Source organism: Anguilla rostrata, chromosome 14, assembly GCF_018555375.3.
Source record: "Anguilla rostrata isolate EN2019 chromosome 14, ASM1855537v3, whole genome shotgun sequence".
Classification (NCBI taxonomy): Eukaryota; Metazoa; Chordata; class Actinopteri; order Anguilliformes; family Anguillidae; genus Anguilla; species Anguilla rostrata.
The window spans coordinates 1,195,018-1,220,954 of record NC_057946.1 but is presented as its reverse complement, the minus strand read 5'-3'; the positions used below and the strand labels follow the sequence as shown (position 1 = coordinate 1,220,954).

The 25,937-nt window shown below is 45.7% G+C and overlaps 1 protein-coding gene across 4 annotated transcripts in view; it reads right to left on the bottom strand.

Moving 5' to 3' along the window:
• The window catches only part of LOC135240220 (PDZ and LIM domain protein 5-like), a 40,615-nt gene extending 17,487 nt beyond the window's left edge, over positions 1-23,128 (bottom strand). For all 4 annotated transcript variants that reach the window (XM_064309611.1, XM_064309612.1, XM_064309613.1 and 1 more), the window contains exons 1-3: positions 22,982-23,128; positions 17,048-17,211; positions 7,175-7,326 (exon numbers count right to left, since the gene is read on the bottom strand). In XM_064309611.1, the coding sequence (XP_064165681.1) occupies positions 7,175-7,326; positions 17,048-17,146 (251 nt within the window). In that variant the 5' untranslated portion in view covers positions 17,147-17,211; positions 22,982-23,128. The remainder of the gene's footprint in view (positions 1-7,174; positions 7,327-17,047; positions 17,212-22,981) is intronic.
• Between the last annotated feature and the right edge of the window lie 2,809 nt (positions 23,129-25,937).

The window sequence follows — 25,937 nt, the reverse complement described above, 5'->3', positions numbered from 1 at the left end:
AGAGATGGGGTGGGTGGTAAAGCTTTTCCTGTACAGACACAAACCATCACATCCGCTCAAACCCAGCTAAGGCTAATACTCTAAACACGTGGTCAAAGCCAGGTTTGAGTGCACAGCTCAAAAACTGCGCTCTGAGCAATCTCGAAGAACCTTCCGGATCCTTCCGTGTGAAAGCCCTGCTCTTCCTGCCTAAGACCGTTACTTCTCAGACACAAGCTTAGCCGGGCACGATGAGCGCAGTCTTTCCGACATCTGTGAGATAGTGCCTCTTTGTGTTTTTCAGGGAGAGGGTGTAACCATTTTGACACTGTGGTCCAACAGCAGACTCCTCAGTGTGTGTGTGTGAGTGTGTGTGTGTGTGTGTGTGTGTGTGTGTGTGGTTAGCTGCAGCACAGAGGAAAAGCGAAGCTCTCCCACAGCTTCTGACATAGATGCTGACTGTTAGACCCTTAGACTGGGGGTTATAAGAATATAAGAGAACGTAACTATGCAAACAGGCCTCTCGGGCCCAGTGGTAATCTACCCTGTTGCTGGAGATCTACTATCCTGTAGGTTTTCACTCCAACCCTAAAAAGGCACGGACATTTAGACATTTACCAGACCTCCTTCTCCAGAGAAATTAACACCACTTACATTCTTTACACAATATTCACCCATTCATACAGCAGGACATTTTACTGAAGCTGTTCATTCAGCTTAAGAACCCTGGTCCAGGGCAGTTCCACAGCTGAGCATTTCATCCACAATAACATATTTATTTAATTGTAAATAAATGTTATTTTATTAACATACATGGTTCAATTAGTTATTTTTGCTGATTTCTGAACTTTTGTGAAAAAAACAACACCAGCGTACACACAGTACATATACTTGTGCACACACACACACACACACACACGCACGCACGCACGCACACACAGACACACACTCTGCATGGCCGGTAGTATACAAAATGAAAGCCATATGATGTCACAGCTTAGATCCAGGTCAAGGGAAGAGTTCACCACAACCTGACCGGTCCTACAAGCAATCGCTTCAAGTGCCAGAAGCAGCACTACACCCGAACGGAACCAAATTTCTATTCCATACAGGAGTTATCTGGTGAGAAATATAATTTAAAAAATGAGTCTGTGGCAGACAGAGCTGCACTCTGTAGCTCACACGCTCTACAGTCACGCTACTGAGGTTTAAACACGGAGATAACACAGCGTCCAAAAAACACACAGCTACTTCAGTCTCAGATTAAAGGGTATAGAGGCCTGGCTCAATGCACTCAATCACACACATGGACACACACACTCACACATACACACACACATGCACACACAAAAACCAACACACACTCACACACACACACACACACATGCACACACACACACACTCACACACTCTCACACTCTCACACTCTCACACACACATTCACAGCACTCACAAACTCACACACACACACACATGCACACACACTCACACACACACACATTCACACACACACATGCACACACAAAAACACGCACACACACACACACACACACATATACGCATACACGCATACACACACACACACATATACGCATACACGCATACACGCGCACACGCACACACACACATTCACACACACACATGCACTTGCACACACACTCACATCACTCACACATGTACATACACACACACACACACAGACACTCACACAGGCATTAAAACACTTAAAATAGCCGAGGTTCCTACACAGCTCATGAGCAATCACAGGGACACAGGCAGAGTGACGTTCCTCCATCCTGCTATCAAAAACACGCTGTTCCCCTCAGTTTTACACAGGAAGTGAGCACACTTAGAGGTGACAGCCACCCCCCCACCATCTTTCAGTTCTCCACCTTTACCACATCCCTTGTGAAACCCCACACAGTCTTCATTAATGAATCGAGTGCCCTTTGACAGAAGGGATGGATTCATCAATACTATATCCACTTGAGATCAGGCACAAACCAAGTTTAAGTATTTAAGTGTCTTGGATGGCAACAAAAACATGTTGCAGTGAAAACATTTTCAAAAATATTATTATTTTTTTATTTTTTTTACAGAATGTCCCTTGTAGTGTAGGGTTCAGCACAGCAGCATATATGGTTCTTGAGATTAGGACCAGAGACTTGTGTCCCCTACAGGGGACAAAAAGGAATTTCCGGGTCTTAGAAGGACATCTAAATATATGCACAGCTATTCACACTTCACTGTAGGACAAGGGAATCCATCCCTTCTCTCAAAGGGCACTCGATTCATAACACCTCAGTTTGTCTTGCATCGTACTGTATGTCACCCTGGATGAATGCTAAATGCCTGTCATGTAGAGGAATGTAACATAAACACAACACCACATGTCTGCCATACCAAACTGGCACATTTGTTCCCAGTCCTGAGTGACCCCAGCACTCCAACTCCGGTCCTGGACATCCAGTGCATGTTTTAGATCCAACCAGCGACATTTGGATTCTCAAAGAGCTGTACGCACCAAAGCTGGGTCACTCTGGCATCAGACTGCAGTAAAACACTTTCACCAAGTACACATACTGCACTGTACGCACAGAGCTGGGTCACTCTGGTATCAGACTGCAGTAACACACTTTCACCGAGCACACATACTGCACTGTACGCACAGAGCTGGGTCACTCTGGTATCAGACTGCAGTAACACACTTTCACAGAGTACACATACTGCACTGTACGCACACAGCTGGGTCACTCTGGTATCAGACTGCAGTAACACACTTTCACCGAGCACACATACTGCACTGTACGCACAGAGCTGGCTCACTCTGGTATCAGACTGCAGTAAAACACTTTCACCGAGCACACACACTGCACTGTACGCACAGAGCTGGGTCACTCTGGTATCAGACTGCAGTAAAACACTTTCACTGAGCACACATACTGCACTGTACGCACAGAGCTGGGTCACTCTGGTATCAGACTGCAGTAAAACACTTTCACCGAGCACACACACTGCACTGTGCGCACAGAGCTGGCTCCTGGCATAAACCCTCCAGGCAGTCGCTTAGGACCACAACCACCCCTGGGCCACACAATACAACTTTTCTTTATGTGATTTAGTGAATTATGTAGGAGCGCTTTGGGGCCAAACCAGCCATCCTATTTAGGGCCACCGAAACCATACAGTATGCAGCCTCCAGCTGTAACTCGTGACCTAAAGAAAGGTTATGAACTAATCTAATTAAGAAGTCGGCACAAAATCCTTAAAATGATCAGCCCATGTCATGCAGCCCTGGCACATAAGCATAGAGAATGTGTCATAAGACAGTAGAGCTCGATCTGGTCCAGGTTCTGGGTTTTGTTTGTCAGGTGTCTGGCCATGACTTCTTCATTCAGACCCCTGGCGTAACTCAAACCGCAGACAGGAAACAGACCTGCAGAGCTTGTCCTTCCTCCAAAACTGTGATGTGTCTGAAGCGCCTGGTGGAGAGATGGATGTTGTGATGCATTGAAACTGGTCAAAATGTCCTCTAGTCAGACGGGCAAGCCCATTTGTAATGAGTGGCACACCTCAGACACAAACACGAAGTGAGTAAGTCCGCTGGAGGATGTGGAGATCCGAGTGGATTTTTTCAGTATTGACATCTGTGTTCAGCAGGGACATCTTCCTGTAATGCGAAATGGGCGTTTCACTTCTCCCAGGCCTCGCCAGGCCTGTGACACAAAGGGAGTGAAACTGAGGTCAGGAGAAAAGGAAGAACGCCGGTATCGCATCCCCAGTGGGACAGTACTGATCAGCATGAGACGGCCAATCATCACGCTTCACGATAACGAGCGCCGATATGCTTCACACTGTTCCGGATGTGGAGAGGTCGAGAGAGCTGCTTTGTGTTTGCAGCACATCCTATATCGTCATCACTCTACAGCGTGGAATGAATAAGGACCTGAACATCAGGGGAACTTTGGGGCTTAGGAGAACTACTGCAGTGCCTTAGCAGCCTGACAGAATTAAATAATCATCCTGATATCTGAAAAGTTGTTCCACAAGGAGAAGCCATTTTTAGTTCAGAGCTTCTACGATCTGAGCAACCACTAATTCCAGATCAAACGGACACAACTGCAATAAAAACAGAAACTGGACACAGCAGCAGATTCTTCTGTGTAACTGCAGTATTTTCCTAATCTTCTTGTTTTTACTCCAAATATGCCATTCTATCCAAGGCTCCAGAGTGTTACGGTGAATGTTCTTAGTGACTCTAACAACACAATTTCATTTTAATGCGATTGAGAAAGTGTGGAATAAAGCAAATACTCCTCCTTGGGCAGGACCACCAGAGTGCTTTTCAAAGAGGGAGTACATATAGCTGTAGACACTAATGAATGAATACTGTTACAGTAAATGACTGTTTTAAACAGCACCCAGCCCTCTTAAAGCATCCTGTTTCTGAAGTCCCCATGGATGTTATGATTACTGCACCTCAAGCTCTAAGACAGGAAGCACAGGCACAGACACACCTGCACCAGCATTTTCACTGAGCTACGGCTGACTAATATGAAGAAAATAAATGAACGTTCTAAGCATATATTATTCATAGTCATTCAAAGCCTTTATTTCTGCAGTCTTGGCTTTGTATTTCAGGGTACATGCTGTCATTGCTGAGGTGATTCCCCACCTGTACGGTCTGTACGGCCTTCGTTTCAAACCCCAGAGCCTGGGAACGACTCCAGGAGGATTCTTGCAAAGTATTGGCATCCGAAGGAAAAAAGGAGAAGAAGGGAAATTCCATTGAGTGCTGCATGGCAGTCCAGCAGGGGGGCTTTGGGCAGGCTCTAAAACTGCCTTCGAATAACTATAAGTGTTCAGAAATGCACAGTGACTGTAGACAGCAGTGCTGTATAATGGTTAGGAAGTCAGGCTTGTAATGTGCAGACTGCAGGGTTGATTCTGAGGGACACCGTTGTACATAGCAGTGGGGTGGTAGCACGGACCTGGCAGCGGATACAGATGATTGGCCGTTCAAAATTTGAGCGGGAAAAAAAGACCTTCGCCTTCAATCGATCTTCCGTCTCATGCCATGAGACTACGTGGCTCTGAAGCCTCGCTGTGGCGCTGTGCGGCTTTTCTCGCTCGTTGGGTGACGCTGTACTCCCACTTTCGTTTGTTTAATCCCCGTCTGGACTCACCTGCAGCATTATCTTCATATCGTTGTGCAAATACCTGCAGGGCCCTTATCAGCTCGCTGTCAGTTCAGAGATCACACGGGGCCAGAGAGTGGAGACAGCAGCACGCAGGGGTGTGGGGAGCGGCAGGGAGGCCCGATTACCACACACAACCCCCCCCCCCCCCCCACCCCCCGCCCCCGCCCCCAATTTCCGTGGGCTGAACTGGGGCGGAGGTGACTAACCGCACAGCTACGCCACCCGCACAGCGTAATTAAACACAAACCTGCCTAAAGCTGTCCATACAGGGTCAACAGACACAGTGCTGCTGAGCCATTTAATAAGACTCTGTTCAGAAAGCCTCGGGGTCCTCTGAAGCAGACTTTTTTGTGTGGAGGGTTAACCTCAGAGAGACAATCTCACTCCTGGGTGCACAGGAGAGGGGTTTATTTAATCAGCGGGTGTCTCGGGCCGCGGGCGGGCCGAGCGGGTGTCCTGCGGTGGTCTGAGGGCGATATCGGCTGGGCTCAGTCGGGGTTCAGTGGAGGCTTCACCCCCCCCCCCCCCCAGCCTCCTGCCCCCCTACAGAGCAGGGGGCTCGGTGTAAACGCTCTCTGATCCCACAGAGAGGACCTTTCATCTGCCGTGGGCCCGTTTTTTACTGTAGAGACCACTGGACGGAGAATAAGGCCCGCAGGTCTTTTTGATCCCTGTTTTTTTTTCTAAAACCATTCAAAGGGAAAATGTGAAAAAAATCAGACCCATCCTCTGTGTCAGTGACTCCCAACCCTTGTCCTGGGGAAGCCCCGTATATGCCCCTGTACCTGGGGAACCCCCATATATGCCCCTGTACCTGGTATACCCCTGTACATAGGGCATCAGTAATATTTCCACCCCCACATGAACACAGACGTTGCTCAGTCGCACACAGCCAGGCTGGACGTGCCCTCAGCAGGCTGTTCACTGCAGGAGGAACCCACAGTGAGCATTCAGCAGGGAAATGAAGGCGCATGACCAGGCAAGACAGGGCAGCCGATTCATACAGCAGCTCCCCCCCCCGCATCTCAGCAGCACTGCTTGGGGGGGGGGGGGGGCAGGTGGATAGTGGTTACTGAGTGCCTGGGGCGGGCGACGGAGAGGGGGTGGAGGGAGGGTTAGTGTTTGCCTGCGGTGGGGTGGGGGGGCGTAGAGGGGGGGTTAGTGGCTGGGGTGGGGCATGGGGGAGGCAGTGGAGGGGGGGACACTGTTGTGAAAATATTGGCCATGTGCCGTTTCTACAAGCTTGTGAAGTTACTGGCCAGTGGTCGCAGAATAATTACACACTTCCTCCACTTACACTTTTTCTTCTTTCAGTTCAAAGACATACAAAATCACTGGGACGGGACTGGGTGCTCACTTTACCCTGAAAAGCTTGTGATTTTTTTTAAAAAGCTGGGCGTGTGCGTTAAATTGCTCTTTGATGCATGAGTCACACAGGATGTGTGATATTTCAGTATGACACAAAACAAATCCCCTGGGTACCATCTAGTACACATACAGCACATGTACAGGCTGTCGTTTGTGCATTTGTACTTTGTACTTTTTATTCTTGTGTGTTTAAAGTGTTCCTGTAAACCGGAATGCAGCTAGCAAGTTCTATCCACAGCCAAAACGCAATGTTTTCATTACTGAAATATTCAAACAGGTAGCTACAAGCTTGCAAGCTAACATGAAAAGCTGTAATGAACCTGTACTGACCATGTTGTGGCTAAAACAGCTGATGTTCAAAGAAGACAATCTAAACAGCTAGTAAGTAAACCAGCTGGTTATGAAATAACTGAGCTACTGAGTGGGATGTCAAGATTACAGTAAATGGGATCCTGCAATTTACTAACAGGGAGAAAACATGCAAAATAACTAAACCAAGCAATAACCCACTTGCAGACTAAAGAACCAGTCTTCAGGGGTCGACCAAGTCCAAGGTAAAGCATTCTCTTCTTTTTGAACAGAAAGATTACAGTGCAATAATAATACAGTAACATTGAGTGTCTTACTTCTGAAGTGTGAGTTTGAGATTGCTGGTGCAGGCCTTGATTTTATTTTGAGCCTCCAGGTGGTTCATTCCGTTGGTCTGGATGCCGTCGATCGACAGGAGCACGTCTCCGACAGAGATGTGTGCCTTTGAGGCCTTTCCTCCATCTGTCAACTGTGAAGACACAGCACCCAGGTTACAACGCCTTCAGACATGAGGCTTCACAGCTATATCACACTGAGAGAATACCAGAGAAGAAGAGCTTTACAGTTCTATCACAGAGAGACCAGAGAAGAAGAGCTTTACAGTTCTATCACAGAGAGACCAGAGAAGAAGAGCTTTACAGTTCTATCACACTGAGAGAACACCAGAGAAGAAGAGGTTTACAGTTCTTACACAAAGAGACTAGAGAAGAAGAGCTTTACAGTTATATCACAGTGAGAGAACACCAGAAAAGAAGAGCTTCACAGTTCTATCACACCGAGAGACCAGAGAAGAAGAGCTTTACAGTTCTATCGCACTGAGAGAACACCAGAGAAGAAGAGCTTTATGGTTCTAACACAAAGAGACCAGAGAAGAAGAGCTTTACAGTTCTACCACACTGAGAGACCAGAGAAGAAGAGCTTTACAGTTCTATCGCACTGAGAGAACACCAGAGAAGAAGAGCTTTACAGTTCTATCGCACTGAGAGAACACCAGAGAAGAAGAGCTTTATGGTTCTAACACAAAGAGACCAGAGAAGAAGAGCTTTACAGTTCTACCACACTGAGAGAACACCAGAGAAGAAGGGCTTCACAGTTCTATCACACTGAGAGAACACCAGAGAAGAAGAGCTTTACAGTTCGAACACAGTTCTATTAATGTCAGTTGCTCTCACGTGCCACACGTCTGGCCTATGATTTAATTAGCCATGATAATCACAAGCTCTAGAAAAGACTGAAGCACAGCACTGCGGAGGCAACTGCAGTCTAAATACTAGATAAGCTAATGGGCCACTGTGCAAGGAATTATCAAATTACCATAAGCCAATGCCAGATTGCTGACCATATGAACAGACCACTATTCAGATGTTTTTCTGTTCTATCCTAAAACTGTGCTGTGGTGTCTGTGTGTGTGGAAGAAGAGGAAGAGGAAGAATAAATGTGTATGCTGCATACTGTGAGAAAGTGCTCAGCAGTGCACCAGGCCCGGTGTCAGAGGGACAGGCCTGGGGTTCGCCTGTGTGGCCTGCAGCAGGTAGAGCAGTGTCTACCTGACAGGTGAGCACAGTACTGCAGGAATGTTACACACCTCTGGGGGCAGAGAGGTAACTGGAGAGGCAGAACCAGAGGCAGCTGCTTCCGAATTCCACAGGAAAGAGGGGGAGGGGGTGAGCGTGGGGAGGGGGGAGTGGTAAAATAAAATATCTCATCCAGTTTTTGGGTCGCTTGAGCATGTGCAAGAAGTTTCGAAGCCTTTTCTCGTTTAGGACCCCAGAGTGAATGAAACAGGACTGATGGTATATGTTCAGGTCTAGAGCAGGATTTTTTCAATATTTAAAACAGGTTTTAGGTTGCTAATATGGGGTAGTTTACAAAAAGAAAAAAGAAAAAGCCACTCTCTGGCTCTGAAGAAGCTTTCACACACATATCCAAATGGCCCCTCTTCATAAGTGCGAAACATTTCAGTGTCATTTCCTCTACTGTTAGAACACTACACCACACTTTGGGGCTTTGACGAAGACAAGCCTTTCACGCACGCATTCAACGGGCTCCCTTTTCCAAACTGAAAATACATTTCAGAGATGTCTGCCCTGCTGCTAGAACACTAATGTTTAACATCTAAAGCCGTCGCTGTGTCTGAGGCCCGCTATCCCGGCTCGAAGCCCCGCCCCTTCGGCTGCATGTGACCGCCGTTATCACACAGAAATAGCGCTCGCACTCAACAATGGAATTCCACTCCACACCGCACGGTATTACCGCCACTATAATAAGACAAGCGGGGGAAGAAGTATGCATCAGGGCATTCAGGCCTGTACAGCCTGAGCTAAAGAAAAAACTTATTCTATTTACTGCACTTAAATATCAAATAAAAAGAAATGGGAAAAAAAAATTATGTAGTGTAATATCTTCCATAAATTATATAATAATCCAATAATCACTGCAGGAGGGAAAAAGTGACTTGGACCCTCGGCCAATCCCTGGCTATAATTAACCAGCACAGTGGTGTCGCGTGGCTGGCTAATCCTGTGATATTATTCCTCTGACATTTTACCAAACAAGGGCCTATGTGCAGAGAGAGAGAGAGAGAGGGAGAGGGGGAAAAGGAGAATGCGAGAGAGAGAGGGAGAGGAGGGAGGAGAGAGATTGATCCAAATTCGTGTGTAGGCTTGCATGCTTGCAAGAATGTAAATACAGATCAAACCTAGATCTCAACCATGAAATTAGCTTTTTGTTATTTTTTATTTGTGGGAAGCCAAGTTAAGGAATAAGGATTATTATATCAACAGGCTTCTACACTTCCAGAATGAGCAAACTGTCTCGAGCAAAAGTAATACAGAACTTTCAAAAAAATACCACCTGGCAGATCATAAAACCTAATAAACAATTTAACCAAAACACAATGAATATAGTTGGTTAGCTCATGGATTTCAATACAGTTTTCATTCATTCCAGCTATCCCATCAGCTCCTCCTCCATCAGTGACTTTGCCCAGGAGGCTGCCATTCCAGCAGTAAGCAGACCCACATCTGCTCAGCCTCAGCAGGGTGCTGTGGGCGGTGTGAGGGGTGGTACAGCTGCTCTGAGCAGTATGAAGGGTGGTATGGCTGCTGGCATATCATGCTGCTCAGCATTTTAAAAGCTTATTCTATAATCAACTTGCTTCTAAACATAATGTCATACAGTAATTTATAAAATGGACGTAGTGCCCATAATCATGAATGTATAATCCTTGGTTAAAATAGTTTTTCCCAAAACAACCACTGGAAGCGTGGCTTCAATTAAGAACACGTATTTGTTGGCTGAAACAATGTTGATCTGCCTGAGCTTGTGGCATATCCACAAAAAACAAGAAAATGTTTTCTTTAATTAGTGATTTTTATCCCATTGAATCAGGGAGCAAAGGGGTAAGCTTCCATTTTTAAAAATAATTTGTTCAAAACTTTTCCTTACTGGTATTTCTTTGAATAATTTCACTTAAAGTCCCGGTGAAAGTGTTTGGTGAAGCACCAAAAGCGAGCATACACAGTCACACATCCGGAGAATCAGCCATGTCTACAGCAGGTTGTGCCAGGAAACCAAACAAAGTCCAAAAAAGAGACGATAAACTAGCACCATGGTCACAACAAGCTTACCGTCTGAATAAAAATACACAGCAAAGATGCTGGTACCTCAAACTCAGAAGCAGTCCTGCCGCCCCCCCTCATCCGTGCAAAACCCCACCTGTGCCCCCACCCCAGGCTGAAATGCAGCGGCCTATCTTCCCCAGCCCTCTGGCCCAATGGCTGTTCAGTGCAGTCAGAGGACTGCAGGGAGAAGAGCAGCAGCAGGCTGAGCAGTCAGAGGACTGCAGAGAGAAGAGCAGCAGCAGGCTGAGCAGTCAGAGGACTGCAGGGAGAAGAGCAGCAGCAGGCTGAGCAGTCAGAGGTCTGCAGGGAGAAGAGCAGCAGCAGGCTGAGCAGTCAGAGGACTGCAGGGAGAAGAGCAGCAGCAGGCTGAGCAGTCAGAGGACTGCAGGGAGAAGAGCAGCAGCAGGCTGAGCAGTCAGAGGTCTGCAGGGAGAAGAGCAGCAGCAGGCTGAGCAGCCAGAGGACTGCAGGGAGAAGAGCAGCAGCAGGCTGAGCAGTAGCAGGCTGAGCAGTCAGAGGATCTGTGTGCATGTGTGCGTCTTCCAGAACCAGCAGAGAAGGCTGCAGCAGTGGGGCTAAATTACCATCAGACATCCAAAATTGGGGAGAGAACCGTATAAAAATAATGTAACCCTTTGAAGAGTGGGGATTTAGCAAAACCTTGAACTGACTCCTATAAAACCCTGGATAGTCTCCAAAAAACTGCCAATTTGAATAAAAACTAAGACCTTAGGCACACCTCCAGTGCCCTTGCATGCAAATATCCCTATTTTTGGACAAACTTAATGGGGGACGGATTTTTCAGGAAATTTGAAAGCTTCCAGAATGGCAATATGAGGTGTTCTAATAGCTTCTGATGCCTGCAGTGGCTGAGGACCACAGTTCCTGAGGACCACAGTGGCTGAGGACCACATTTGGATGAAGGCCACCATTCTTTTTCGGGAACCATGAAATGCGTGTGTAACAGACTCATCAGCCCAGTTCTGAACAGTCCAGGGTTATTCCAGCTCTTTGGGCTAAATAGCATCCGTCTCGAATCAGGGTCTATAATTAGAAAACCGCATTTGGAGTCTGTGCTCCTGGGAGACGGTGTTTAGAACTCAGGGGAATGTTTGTTCCTCCAAAACTCCAGACGGATTGTAGGGGAGTCATTGGTGCTGGAGTCTTCATGATAAGGCATTGTGTTGAGTTCTGCTTTCACCAGAACTGCCACCAGTGTCGGGGAGTAGTGAACTACATGTAATTAAACTAGTAGTTTAAATACATTTTGCTGTAGCTTGCAGGTAGTTCAACTACATTCATATTTGCATAGTGATCCAAGTAGTTAAATTACTTTTTTGCCATTTTTTGTGTAGTTAATTACTGAAACTACAAACATAATATAAAATATTTTTTTCTTTACTGTTTTAGTTTTATTCAGATCCAGATTTGTTTACAGCAACAATATAACATTCCTTGCAATTTTGTTTTGTTTAGGACAGGTTTAGGTCTCAGGGGTATTCCAGGAAGCTGGATTGTCAGCTCACCTGTGAAAAATATTTGGCTATAGTTTTTAATGTTTTGAATCTGAATTTGTAAAACTAAACTTGAATATATTATATTAACAAATGTTCAGAGAAGTTGTTGCATGCTATTTTAGAAGTTACCTGGCTAACTGAGTAATCCTGCTTGGTGCAATACCCCCACCTGGACTCTAGTTTCTGGAAGGCAGGTGTCTGACTGATGGACATTGTATACAAAAGCAAAGCTGGCATTCCTTTAACTTTTCCAAGAATAGTGGGGTATTTTATTTTTTTGGTTTATGTATGACCTGTGAACAAGTGGGCACTTTTTGCAATAAACTCAACTGAGTGGCATTTTTTGCTGGCATGTGACTTTTTTGTATTATATTTTGTTACAATTTCGTATCACATTGTCAATTTGATCTTTTTTTTTTTTACAAAGTAGTTTGAACTACTTTTTCTAAGTAGCTTTAGTTAACCAAACTAGATTTCTCCCTAGGGTAGAATTGCTGTAGTTCAACTTCTTCCAGTGTGAAATAATTGGTAGTTTGCAAAGCTATGCTTTCAAAGTAGCTTCCCCAACACTGACTGTCACACACTTATACTTCCTGTACTCTGTCCCTCCCCCGTGCAAGCAGTCATATTACTGCATATGACATGCAAACAGGCAGTAGGAGACCTGGTTATTGCACAAGCATGTTTCTTCACCCGCGGAAAAAAAAAAAAAAAAATCATTGCACAAACTGGTGGACATTTTTCACCTCATCTACCGAAGCAAGTGCACTCTGAGGTAATGTGAGCCCAGGGTAAGCATGCAAGCTTTTTCTTTCTTCCCTAAAATGGAAGTGAAAAACACCAACCTGAAAAAGGATGAGTCACAGCCAACCTGTGTGAGAGACTGCCAATTCTATTTGATCATAACAGGAAGTGGTGCCAACTGGTCTGGAACTAACTCCTAACAACAAAGCTAACCTTCTTCCATGCAGGCTAAAGTCTCGGGTATCAAATAAGGGTAAAATGGTGCATTAGTATCATAAATCATTGAACAACAACAACAACACTTGTTTCAGCTGAGCTGTAAAGGCCATCTAATGTATCTTTATTCCTCACACAACTGCAAAAAATTGTGGTCTAAACACGAACATTTTAGCAAAACAAAGTCAATATAATCTCAGTTCAGCTAGCATGCCCAGTTTAAAGTCAGCATTAATGCACTCCTGCACAAGCTAGCTAGTGGCTACCACCTGCATCAGGATAAGTCACCATGTAAGACTAGCCTAGCTAATAACAAGCTGCACAGCTAGCAGCAATATTAGCGCTAGACAGCCAGGGAGAGGTACAGTAACCTCACCGAGAGCCAATTAGCACCAAGCTAAATAAAATGGATAGAAAGACCAAAACAAAACGAATATGTTCAAAAATGCACACAGGAAACCTACTAAATGTCTTGTTACTTCTACCTCTTCCAAAATCATATTGACTAGGTACACTAAAACATTATTTCCTTTTGTGAAGACTCAAGTCTTTCTGGGGGCAGTGTGGCTCGTACAGTATGTGTATAAATCTATATTTAGCGCTTATAAAATGCAGGAAGGAAGTGTCAGAATTCATATCCAATTTAAACTTCCAGCCGGGCTGTTAATAGCATTCTTCAGCCTCCTCTATCCAGCTGCTGACAGAGATTAAATGGCTTCTGTGGACAGGAAGAGCCTTTATCTCCCACAAGCCCTTATCTATGGAGGGCCAAACTGTGCCACTTCAGGCCAGTATCTATGGAGGGTCAAACTGTGCCACTTCAGGCCAGTATCTATGGAGGGTCAAACTGTGCCACTTCAGGCCAGTATCTATGGAGGGTCAAACTGTGCCACTTCAGGCCAGTATCTATTAAGGGCCAAACTGTGCCACTTCAGGCCAGTATCTATGGAGGGCCAAACTGTGCCACTTCAGGCCAGTATCTATCAAGGGCCAAACTGTGCCACTTCAGGCCAGTATCTATTAGGGGTCAAACTGTGCCACTTCAGGCCAGTATCTATCAAGGGTCAAACTGTGCCACTTCAGGCCAGTATCTATCAAGGGCCAAACTGTGCCACTTCAGGCCAGTATCTATTAGGGGCCAAACTGTGCCACTTCAGGCCAGTATCTATGGAGGGTCAAACTGTGCCACTTCAGGCCAGTATCTATCAAGGGCCAAACTGTGCCACTTCAGGCCAGTATCTATGGAGGGTCAAACTGTGCCACTTCAGGCCAGTATCTATTAAGGGCCAAACTGTGCCACTTCAGGCCAGTATCTATGGAGGGCCAAACTGTGCCACTTCAGGCCAGTATCTATTAGGGGTCAAACTGTGCCACTTCAGGCCAGTATCTATTAGGGGTCAAACTGTGCCACTTCAGGCCAGTATCTATCAAGGGTCAAACTGTGCCACTTCAGGCCAGTATCTATCAAGGGCCAAACTGTGCCACTTCAGGCCAGTATCTATTAAGGGCCAAACTGTGCCACTTCAGGCCAGTATCTATGGAGGGCCAAACTGTGCCACTTCAGGCCAGTATCTATTAGGGGTCAAACTGTGCCACTTCAGGCCAGTATCTATGGAGGGTCAAACTGTGCCACTTCAGGCCAGTATCTATTAAAGGAGTACCATGGTGATTTTCACACTTTCTCGGTTTTATGTGCTATTTGCACAAGAGGCATTGAAGAAACACAATGAGCTAAGTATTAAATATGTCCGTTCTGTATTTTTGGAGAAATATGCGTTTTAAATTCATCGTCCCATTTTCAACCGGTTGAGAAAGTTGTCATTTTTCTACGTCACGAATACAGTAACCACTCCTATTTCCACGCCCCGTAAAGAAATCTGACAGGACACACCGTCCTGCTGTTCAGACAATGCAAATATTTGACTAACGTTAGGTTCACTTAAATTAGAGTTCCTTTAGATTATTTCTGGTTATATTCATTTAGCTAGCTAGCTAACGTTAGCTAGCTAGGAGGTTTGCTTTCATAAGGCAATGTTATCGATAACGTTAGCTTGCTAGTTCGCTTTTATGAGGACGTTATAGTTGTGCTTTTATCTTAACTTGGCTAGCTAGATAGCAAAAATTGTAACTGGATGCAAGTCAACGTCCTTACCTTAGCTATCTATCGATACTTGATATACTACTAAGCTAGCTAGCTTGTGAAAATTCAGTCTCCCAAAGAGAGCGCGTATCATGGGGGTAGCTATGGTAACGGGGAACGGTCTGTCAATCATAGCTAACTGACAGTTCTCATTACCACGCCCAGACGGTTCGGGTGAATTTTTATAGTGGGAAATTTAGGCTTAGAAAAATATGTTTTAAAGTACATTGAAATGACTGAAGAATAAAAAAATTATGCACATTTGTTTTGTTGTTGCCTGAAGACAACTGGGAAGTGTCACGTTCAAGCACCATGGTACTCCTTTAAGGGTCAAACTGTGCCACTTCAGGCCAGTATCTATTAAGGGCCAAACTGTGCCACTTCAGGCCAGTATCTATGGAGGGTCAAACTGTGCCACTTCAGGCCAGTATCTATGGAGGGCCCAACTGTGCCACTTCAGGCCAGTATCTATTAAGGGCCAAACTGTGCCACTTCAGGCCAGTATCTATTAGGGGTCAAACTGTGTTCCATCATGGCTGTGAGTGTTTCCTGTTCCTCTGTGCAGCATCCTCTGAAAACGCGCATTGTCTAAAGTTATGAGAAAATGCAACATTTAAAATGATTGTAATAAATAATTAATAATGGAGGCAAAATGAGCATTACTCACTTTACCTTGAGTAGAGTGCTACACCATTAACAAGTGCGCAAGTAACTATGGAGGATCGTCAATTCAACAATCCATCAACATCAGATTCTTCACGCAGAAAGTGTGCCAACAGATCATGTCCTGACAGTGCTCAGATCTGTGCCTAGATTTGTTCGAACAGGGATCTGGGATCTCAGCCATCCGTCAGAATTTGGAAGGGCTCCCGTTGGAGGTATTTAGCGAAACGTCTGGCCATCAGCAACGACAGGAAGACTCATCTGCTTGTGGAATAATGCAGACCACCTGTAACGCACGCTAAACCAAAAAAAAAAAGCCAAACTGGGCCAAATTCGAGGAGCTTTCTCTCCCCGCATTCCTGGAAAAACAGGTGCTGAAAACAAAAGTGCTATTAATTATCCTGAAGCATTGTCCCTTTGCCATTAGAAAATCGGTGTGAAGCCAACGCAAAATGGCAAAATGAAATATAAATGGTGCCGAGTCAGCTGCAATGGAACAGAGGAATGTCTGGATTTGTATTTTGTGTATATAGCAGTATTGCAGGTGGAACACAATACAGCAGGGGGTACTCTGTGTGTGCTTTTCACTACTGCATTTAACTCCAATTACTAAACCATAAAAGCTGTTAATTATTTTTATTTAATGCCTCATTACATCAGGAACAGATATAAGATGAATATGCCATACTGACCTAAGGATTTTAATTAGTCAGACTAGTTTTCAGACATATGCTTTTATGTAATGTGTAGCACCAAATGTTCCAGCTGAAAGATTTTACACGTTGTATCACTAAATTGATACACCTACAGCTGTATGAACAACAGCTCATTGCAGATAAAAAGGAACATGACCCAACCTTTCCAGTGGAGTTTCAGAGAAGCTGAAACATCCCACTTCGTTCCTGGAAGGCGCTAGATGAACCTGCCCTGATGCCAGACCCAAAAATGGTGCCAAAGACCAAAGAGGAAGATGAGGAAATATCGACGAGGGAACTGCCCCATCTCACCCCCGGCCTGAGTAATGAGGAAAAGAAGCAGCCATTTTCCCCCGCTCCACAGTCGGCAGCCCCCCCCCGGAGTTTTCGGGGTGAAGCAAGTGAAGAGGGTGACGGGGTGCAGAGAGAAGGGGCGGGGGGGGGGAGACAGGTGTGTGGCACACGCAGGTGAGAAACGGACCGCAGAGCGGGGGTTTGGCTAGAGGAAATGCCCAGGATTTCGGGACGGGACGGGGGATGGGGGATGGGAGATGGGGGGGGGGGGGAGGGGGGAGTAACGGGTGTGACTCACTCTGGAGACAGTGAGGGGCATGCAGAAATCCTTCCCCCCCTGCAGTCTGAAGCCCCAGGGCCCAGGCCCCCCCAGGGTCACGCTGTATGTGCTGCTCATGGTCTGCAGGTGTCCCGCACAGGTGAGAGTGTCCAGGTGGGCCCAACTCCCAATGGCTTCCTGTCCTGCAAAGACACAGGAAAAAGGGTTCGTCTCAGTGGTCTCATTGTATGTCATTGGTTCTTGTCATTTTTTGGTTCAGCATACAGTGCCACTGTGTTAAAACAGTGGTTGTGAATCTTTCCTTTTGCAGCTGTGGGATGAAAATGCACATTCAGGTTTTAATGGTCCCGCCTACATGGCAAATTCCAGACAAAAAACAAATGTATTAAGTTTCTGTAACAGTTGACAAAGTAAATTTGTCTTTAGTGAGGCACGCACACACGCGCACACACACGCACACACACACGCACACACACACGCACACACACGCACACACACACACACACACACACACCACAGAGAAAAGGGAAGCACACATCGTGGAGAGCCGTACCGCAGCCCTGGTTGTTTATTTTCACTACAGATCCAACACTGATGGAAACCCGACTGTTCCTCACACAGGAATGCCCCGGCTGGCCTCGCTCCATTCCGCCCTCAGCGGCCCTGGCATCGCCCGCCGCCGCCTGGCATCGCCTGGCATCGCCCGCCGCCGCCTGGCATCGCCTGGCACCACTCAGGTGGGCAGTGAAGCGAGACACCTGGGACACGCCCAGCCCAGAGGAATGTGTGTCGGCACACGAGCCGACCCTTCACCCCGGGACGCCCAAAAGCACCGGCGCGGCTGAATCTGCAGACGTTAAAACCAGGAATCCCCGCAAAGCCATCCGCACACCAAAATTAAACGCTGCCAAGGACGCAGTGAGTTAACAACGCAGCGTTTAGGGCGTAAAGACCTCCATCACGCTGATCAGTGCCTTGGATGCCCCTTCATCACACCGATCAGTGCCTTGGATGCCCCTTCATCATGCTGATCAGTGCCTTGGATGCCCCTTCATCACACTGATCAGTGCCTTGGATGCCCCTTCATCACGCTGATCAGTGCCTTGGATGCCCCTTCATCACGCTGATCAGTGCCTTGGATGCACCTTCATCACGCTGATCAGTGCCTTGGATGCCCTTCATCACGCTGATCAGTGCCTTGGATGCCCCTTCATCACGCTGATCAGTGCCTGGATGCCCTTCACGTATCAGTGCTTGGATGCCCTTCATCACGCTGATCAGTGCCTTGGATGCCCCTTCATCACGCTGATCAGTGGTGCCCTTCATGCATCACCTTACCCATCACGCTGATCAGTGCCTTGGATGCCCCTTCATCACGCTGATCAGTGCCTTGGATGCCCCTTCATCACGCGATCAGTGCCTTGGATGCCCTTCATCACGCTGATCAGTGCCTTGGATGCCCCTTCATCACGCTGATCAGTGCCTTGGATGCCCCTTCATCACGCTGATCAGTGCCTTGGATGCACCTTCATCACGCTGATCAGTGCCTTGGATGCCCTTCATCACGCGATCAGTGCCTTGGATGCCCCTTCATCACGCTGATCAGTGCCTTGGATGCCCTTCATCACGCTGATCAGTGCCTTGGATGCCCTTCATCACGCAGATCAGTGCCTTGGATGCCCCTTCATCACGCTGATCAGTGCCTTGGATGCCCCTTCATCACGCTGATCAGTGCCTTGGATGCCCCTTCATCACGCTGATCAGTGCCTTGGATGCCCCTTCATCACGCTGATCAGTGCCTTGGATGCCCCTTCATCACGCTGATCAGTGCCTTGGATGCCCCTTCATCACGCTGATCAGTGCCTTGGATGCACCTTCATCACGCTGATCAGTGCCTTGGATGCCCTTCATCGCGCTGATCAGTGCCTTGGATGCCCCTTCATCACGCTGATCAGTGCCTTGGATGCCCCTTCATCGCGCTGATCAGTGCCTTGGATGCCCCTTCATCACGCTGATCAGTGCCTTGGATGCCCCTTCATCGCGCTGATCAGTGCCTTGGATGCCCCTTCATCGCGCTGATCAGTGCCTTGGATGCCCCTTCATCACGCAGATCAGTGCCTTGGATGCCCCTTCATCACGCTGATCAGTGCCTTGGATGCCCCTTCATCACGCTGATCAGTGCCTTGGATGCCCTTCATCACGCAGATCAGTGCCTTGGATGCCCCTTCATCACGCTGATCAGTGCCTTGGATGCCCCTTCATCACGCTGATCAGTGCCTTGGATGCCTGTGTCCTTCGATGAATGAGCTTGGGAGCGGATTTTGGGGTGCGATCCTTTACACGCTGATCATGCCTGTGAGCCACAATCACGCTGGCAGGCTGTGTCCGGGCGCAATGACCCTGAGAATGACCCCAAGCATGAGTGGATGGTTCTCTAACTCAAAGAGCAGAACTGACTCTCTTTGACGAGGATACGGGGCAGTGTCTTGCACTGAGAAGACCTGCTGGTTTTCTGTATGTCCAAAGTGTCCCAGTATTAACACGGCAATGCCGTGCACTAGGCCAGTCAATCCCAGCAACAGTGAGAATATCACCCTTTGCAGGACTCTCAGTCAGAAACCACCCATCCTCTCTCAGCTCGCATGCTAAGACACATGAAGTTCGAACACATTTGCTATTTTAAGGATTTTTTGTTCCACCCATTCATTCCTACTTTTATTTAATTAAGTCTTATATAAGCACTGTTTGCATCTGTTCAGTTGAATTGATACCACAGTGGGCAGGAGACTTAGCGGTCTTACCGCCCTGCATCCTTCTCATGCCACATGGCTGATGCTAGCGCACGTGTGGCTTGGCTCCGTTAGCATTTCACTGAAAGGTCGGCTGGTGAAGCAGAGCTGTGCTGGAAATAACAGCGCAGCGCTTGAGAAGAAACAGAGCAACAGAATTCCCCTTCAGCCTTGTATATATTATATTACTTTCATCTCACAGAGGGGGGGAAAAATTTGGTTTTGTGAGATATCCCATGATTCACTGCTCCATAAAAGGCCCTCTGATTGGTCAGATACTCAACCTCTCCCTGCTCCAGCTGTGCCAGTCACACTTACCTGTGAAGCAGTAATGCATTCCCCTAACTTGCTATTCGATTAGCATCTCCCAAATAACTCGTATCATTAGTTGTTCCACTGCCCCGTGTCCAGGACACACCCATCTCCTGCCCAGGACACACCCACCTCATGCCCAGTGCCACGGCAATATTATAATTCTGCTAGACGTGTTAGCAAAGTAATTCAAGAACAAAATCTAATGTCAGCCAACATACTTAAAGTACATTCTCAACTGCGCACCAGGATGTGAGTCACTTCCAGTGATCTTTGTGTGCCTTAAGTGAATCACCGATGTGAAATAAGACATTCATTCTCTGTTTCCAAAACAGCTTCCACTTGTGACAGAGAATCAGCCAGAAAATTCACCTTAATTTCTCTGAATCAGGAGACGCACAGTAGTCTGCTGACCAGGCCTAATCTCGTTTAAATTCACACAATGCACATCCTATTCATAACAATACCCAGCCCAGCACTCATTTAGCTATATTGTATTCTGTCCCGCTGTGCAATATCTTCAAATTATCTTTGAGCAGATGGAAATAGAGGCAACAGTAATAGAAAAACATATTCCTACTGAAACTGGAGCCAGAGTTTTATAAAAGAGGAGACTGTTAGCTCCAGGAACACCCTGAATCAAACGCAGGTCACATGTCGGCTCATGACTGAAGATCAGAACAGCTGTGCTTTCCAGGGACGAGCAGCTGACCAGCAGACACTGGCTGACCAATAGCCAGACAGAGACTGCAGACCTGACAACCGGACAGCTGTATCACCATCTCAACATTCTCCATTGTGCAATTTCTAGCCAATATGACCCAGAATCTTATAAGGTTCACGACATGAAAGAGCTCCAAACATAAAAACACAAAAAATACATATTTGTGTATAATATTTGTGTCTGGCCAAACACACACAGTGGCGCAGTGGGTAGCACTGTCGCCTCACAGCAAGAAGGTTGTGGGTTTGAATCTCGGTTTGGGCTTTCTGTGTGGCCTTTCTCCCCGTGTCCGTGTGGGTTTCCTCCGAATACTCCAGTTTCCTCCCAGTCCAAAAACATGCAGGTAGGTTAATTGGAGACTCTAAATTGTCACATGAAGGGTGTATTCCTGCCTCTCGCCCAAAGAATGCTGGGATAGGCTCCAGCACCCCACCCCAACAACAACACACAGTGAAGTAGGCTACACCCTAACTCCCTGGCAACCACAATACCGGCCCTGCTCATTGGCCAATGCTTCTATCAGGTCCTGAGCCAACCGTTGTGTGGTGACCTGGAAACACCTGAGGCAAATGTTCTGAGTTTTCTGGATAAATCTCAAGATTAATAACAAGTGACTCAGGTACATTCACACATTGGGCCTGTGGCATGAAGCAAGACTACTGCCTTAGCTGGATGAAGCCCTCTTTTTATTTCAGTCCATGTTGCAGATTTGGGAGGGTTCCGGTTTTTACTCTGCCAGCTAACACTGTAATCCTGCTTCCTGATACAGGGTTTTACTCAGCGCAGTTATCCAGCTAACTCAGTAACCTGCTCTGTGATACAGGGTTTTACTCAGCGCAGTTATCCAGCTAACTCAGTAACCTGCTCTGTGATACAGGGTTTTACTCGGTGCAGTTATCCAGCTAACTCAGCAATCCTGCTCTGTGATACAGGGTTTTACTCAGTGTAGTTATCCAGCTAACTCAGTAACCTGCTCTGTGATACAGGGTTTTACTCAGTGTAGTTATCCAGCCAACACAGTAACCCTGCTCTGTGATACAGGGTTTTACTCAGCGCAATTATCCAGCTAACACAGTAACCCTGCTTCCTGATACAGGCCCCTGGTTGACACCCAGCTCTTGCCCCTGCCAAATGCAACCTCTGACAAGGCATCATGTAAGAACAAGCACAATCGTGGCGATTCAGTGCGCAAGTTTTGTCAGGTATAGCTTCAGTAGGGGGCTACCAACCCAAAAACAAGCTATCCAGACAGTACAGAGGAGAGAGAGACATGCCACAACACAATCAGTAATACACCAATAGGCTACTCTTTCCTGCCTTTTAGAAAACAACTTGAAAATCTGAGTAAGAACATGGGCCATGCCAGTGCTGACTGTGGTCACTAACTGAAATGTTAACAAAATTACAGTTGTCATAGCATTCTTAGCATACAAACAATGCGACAGGTCTAGAGTAGAAACAGATCGTGCTTCGGAAATTCATAATGAAATTCAGATACGAGCACAAATTAAAGCCGCGTGCAATATCAGTGTCTAGTAGGCTACAGACATAAGATGTGTAGACCATACAACTTAATACCGTCTGCAGTCGGCATGGCAACAACCAGTCCCTGCTTGTCCTGACACACCCTACCCATCCCTCGGAGGCACGATTTCCTAAAAAATGTGAAATCTTTAACTCCGACAAAATAAGTCACATCTCCTGCTCAGTAATAAAAAAACATATCACATAAAAGGAAACCAAACTAAAGGAGACGGACATCAAGGAAAGAAAAGGGGTAACTTAATTTTAATAAATGTAGGCGATATCACTTTAACATGCTACCAAACGTATTGAGTTCAAAATAAATAAATGAACGAATGAATGAACAAGAGTTCTGCAGGGGAGAATACGTCAAATAAGGACGGCATATTTGTGGAATATTTCATGTCAAAAGTTAGTCTCACATCTGCTGAATTAGCTACCGAAGTTTCAGCGTGAACAGGTAAAGAGCCGCAGGCTATGAACTGAGGAAGCTTCATCCTTGCTTCCTGGTGTTTAGCTACTGCCTCCTTATTATATATTTTTTTCTCCGTAGTTGCATTTACTCTGAAAAGCATGAAGTTTGCGCGTCGCCGGCTCACTCACCTATTTGACGGCAGCGTAAGCCCGACTCCCTGCCGTGGTCCCGCTAACGTGCGAGTAACTGCACTGCCTACCGGCCACCGACCCAGCCGTTTGACTTCCGCATCAAACTCCACTGCCGTCAGCTCACACTTCAGTCACGTCACAGCGACAGAGAAGGGCAATATTTATACTTCACATTTATGCTATATTTTAGATAGAGTGCATGTTTCCTAGGGCGATTGCGGAGCTAATTCAGACCACTCATTATCACGTACACAATGTGGCTGAGTAGCCTATGTATTCGAAAGTAAATCTTTAGACGCAAAAATAATTCACCAGGATAGTTGCTGAAGCAGTTCATGTAGCAGTTCAGTTATTGCTTAAGACTTGTTCAGCAGCAGTTGGGTAATTCAAGGCTATATGCGAATCTCTCAGACGTATTTTTGCTTTTCCATATGGGAATGTATCATAAAGACGGTTTTCTTATAAAATAAAATAAAAAACCGTAATGTTGATGTAAAAAAATAACAGCAGACTACAAATATAACAACAGTCTACAGAAGTTTCAAGTTTCCAGTTATAAGTTAGCTGGTTCTTTACTACCGAACAAATATCTTCTGGGAATTTCTCAAATTAGAGTTTCAAAGTCATTCAATTTCTGAGCCAATAGTACGTCTGTAATCTAAGATAAAGTTTAAATGTTCTCTGAGAGCAAGTCAGGTCACATCTTTGTGAAATGTCACAGAATACAATATGCAGGTTAAACGCCATGATTGTGAGAGACAATTAAATTAAAATGAACATAACTGACTTTTTATTCTTTTAATTGACAGCTATTCTTCTGTTGTATTACTGGAGATCAAAGCATCGCACAGGTCATTTCACCCAAAGAATATATATATTTTTTTTTTTAAATATCTGAAAATTAACATCTTTTGTCCGTAAAAATTGATTTAAACAGTTCAAAGAGCTGAAGCAATTTGGGCTTTGATGTATGAAGATGATGCATCTTCCAGAGGTTAAGAGTCCTGGTACCTGACAAAATAAAATTCAAGTAAAAAAACTTGTTCATGTCAATGTTAAAAAGAAATCTAGCAACGTATGATCTTCAATGAAGAATATGAATGTCCCTTGTAGCGTAGGTTTCAGCAAAGTGGAATATACCATAGTTATTGAAATTAAGACTCATGCCCCCTACAGTGCACAAAAATGAACTGCAGAGACTTAGGGGGATAATTCCAGTACCCCTTGGGCACAGAAGGACATCGGAGGTGTTTCAGCTGAGAGTCTGTTGTCCGTCACAGAGGATCTAATCACAAAGGTTCTGACTGAAGCCATAAGGGCTTGTCCTGGATGACTGCAACACAAGGACAAAAAACAACTGGATTTCTGTTTTGCGTCTAATCTAAAATGTTTATACCGATGCTGAAAGCAGTCGCCTCGGTCCAAGATGTGCTGGCCAATTGTTTGAGTAAATATTTTACTAGTTTCTGAAGCTGCATGGCCTCAGCGTGGTTAGTTTCTCGGGGGAAATCGGTTGCTAGGCCGCCCGGTTTAAGCAGTAGCAGGGCTTGAATTGTAGGGTTTAAGTCCCTGTTTTGTTTTCCCATGAATCGTTTGGTGTTTTTATATAAACTCATTCAGGCTTAATTTGTTCTGGTAAAATCTAAAAAAAAAAAAAAGTTGGTGACGAGTAACACTAAAATTTTTTGCTATGGACAGGTTGCCAAGGCAGACTGAAATAGAGCTCTGGGTCAGGTTCACAGTGACCCCCGGCTGAGAGGCACAGGTTTAGAGTTCATGCTGTCTCAAGCAAACCTGTGTGGAGCTGGGAGAAGAAGACGACCTGAAGGCATTTTTCAAGCTTTAATTCTTTTTGATTTTCCATTTTTATTTCACGTTTTCCTAATATAAAATGCAAAAGCTGACTGTGTGCTGCCACATTTTCCTGCAATTAAAAACTCATTAAAACTCACTCAACTGCAGTATAACCCAATAAACAAAACTAAAAAGCATGCATCACTTTTTTTTTATTGCACTTAAAGTGTTCATAAAACCACAAGTCTTTTTTTTCCTAATTTAAAAACAGGAAAACAATAATTGATGTAACATTTGGCACAAGATAAACAGAAGAGCTAGAGGTGTGAAGTATTGAAGAGCACCGTTTGAAAAATGTGAATGAAACAGAAACTGAGCTGAACTGAACATCTGGATACAGAATATTGCAAGTATGGTGACAGGAATGGTGACTGTGTGCGGTCTCTGCAGCCTGGGCAGTTACACACTTTAACTCATTATGTTACATTACCCCACCGTCAACCCAGTGTAGCCAAAATGGCCGCTCTCACAACCCACCCACTAAAGCAGAGCATTTCAAAGCCAACGGCGCATAATAAACTCCCTGTTGAAAGTTGTGTCAATTATAATCAAATCTTTGTTTTTTTTTTTTTAATAAAATTGAGATGTACAAAAAAAAAAAACACAAAAAAACATCATGCACAGTGAATCCCAGGCACCGTATTCGACAAACATTGCAATTCATTAATGTGATTGAAATGTGCAAATGCAATATTCAGACTTTATGTTTTGGACTTTTTTTTCACTCAAATAAACCATTCCATCTGCTTACCAGGCCGTAGATGAAGCAGCTCTTCTGCCAGCTGGTTCCTCCTCGCCCGTGCTGCTGGAGTGTCTCGCTTCATTAACTGGCAATCGGCACATGCAGGTCACCATCACGCCTTCTGAACTCCTGTAACGTGTCCTCATTTATGGCCGACACGTTCGTGACCTTCGGCAATGTTATGCAACACACAACAGGCCACAAGAATATTCAGACATTCTGAGAGCTGTATCCCAACGTCCCACCTGACTTATCAAAAAAGTGCATTTTCAGCACTGAACCTGTGATATAGCTTAAGATCAGGGGTCAGTATCACAAAGTAAGTTTACTGACTTAGCTAGACAGCACTGAGTAAAA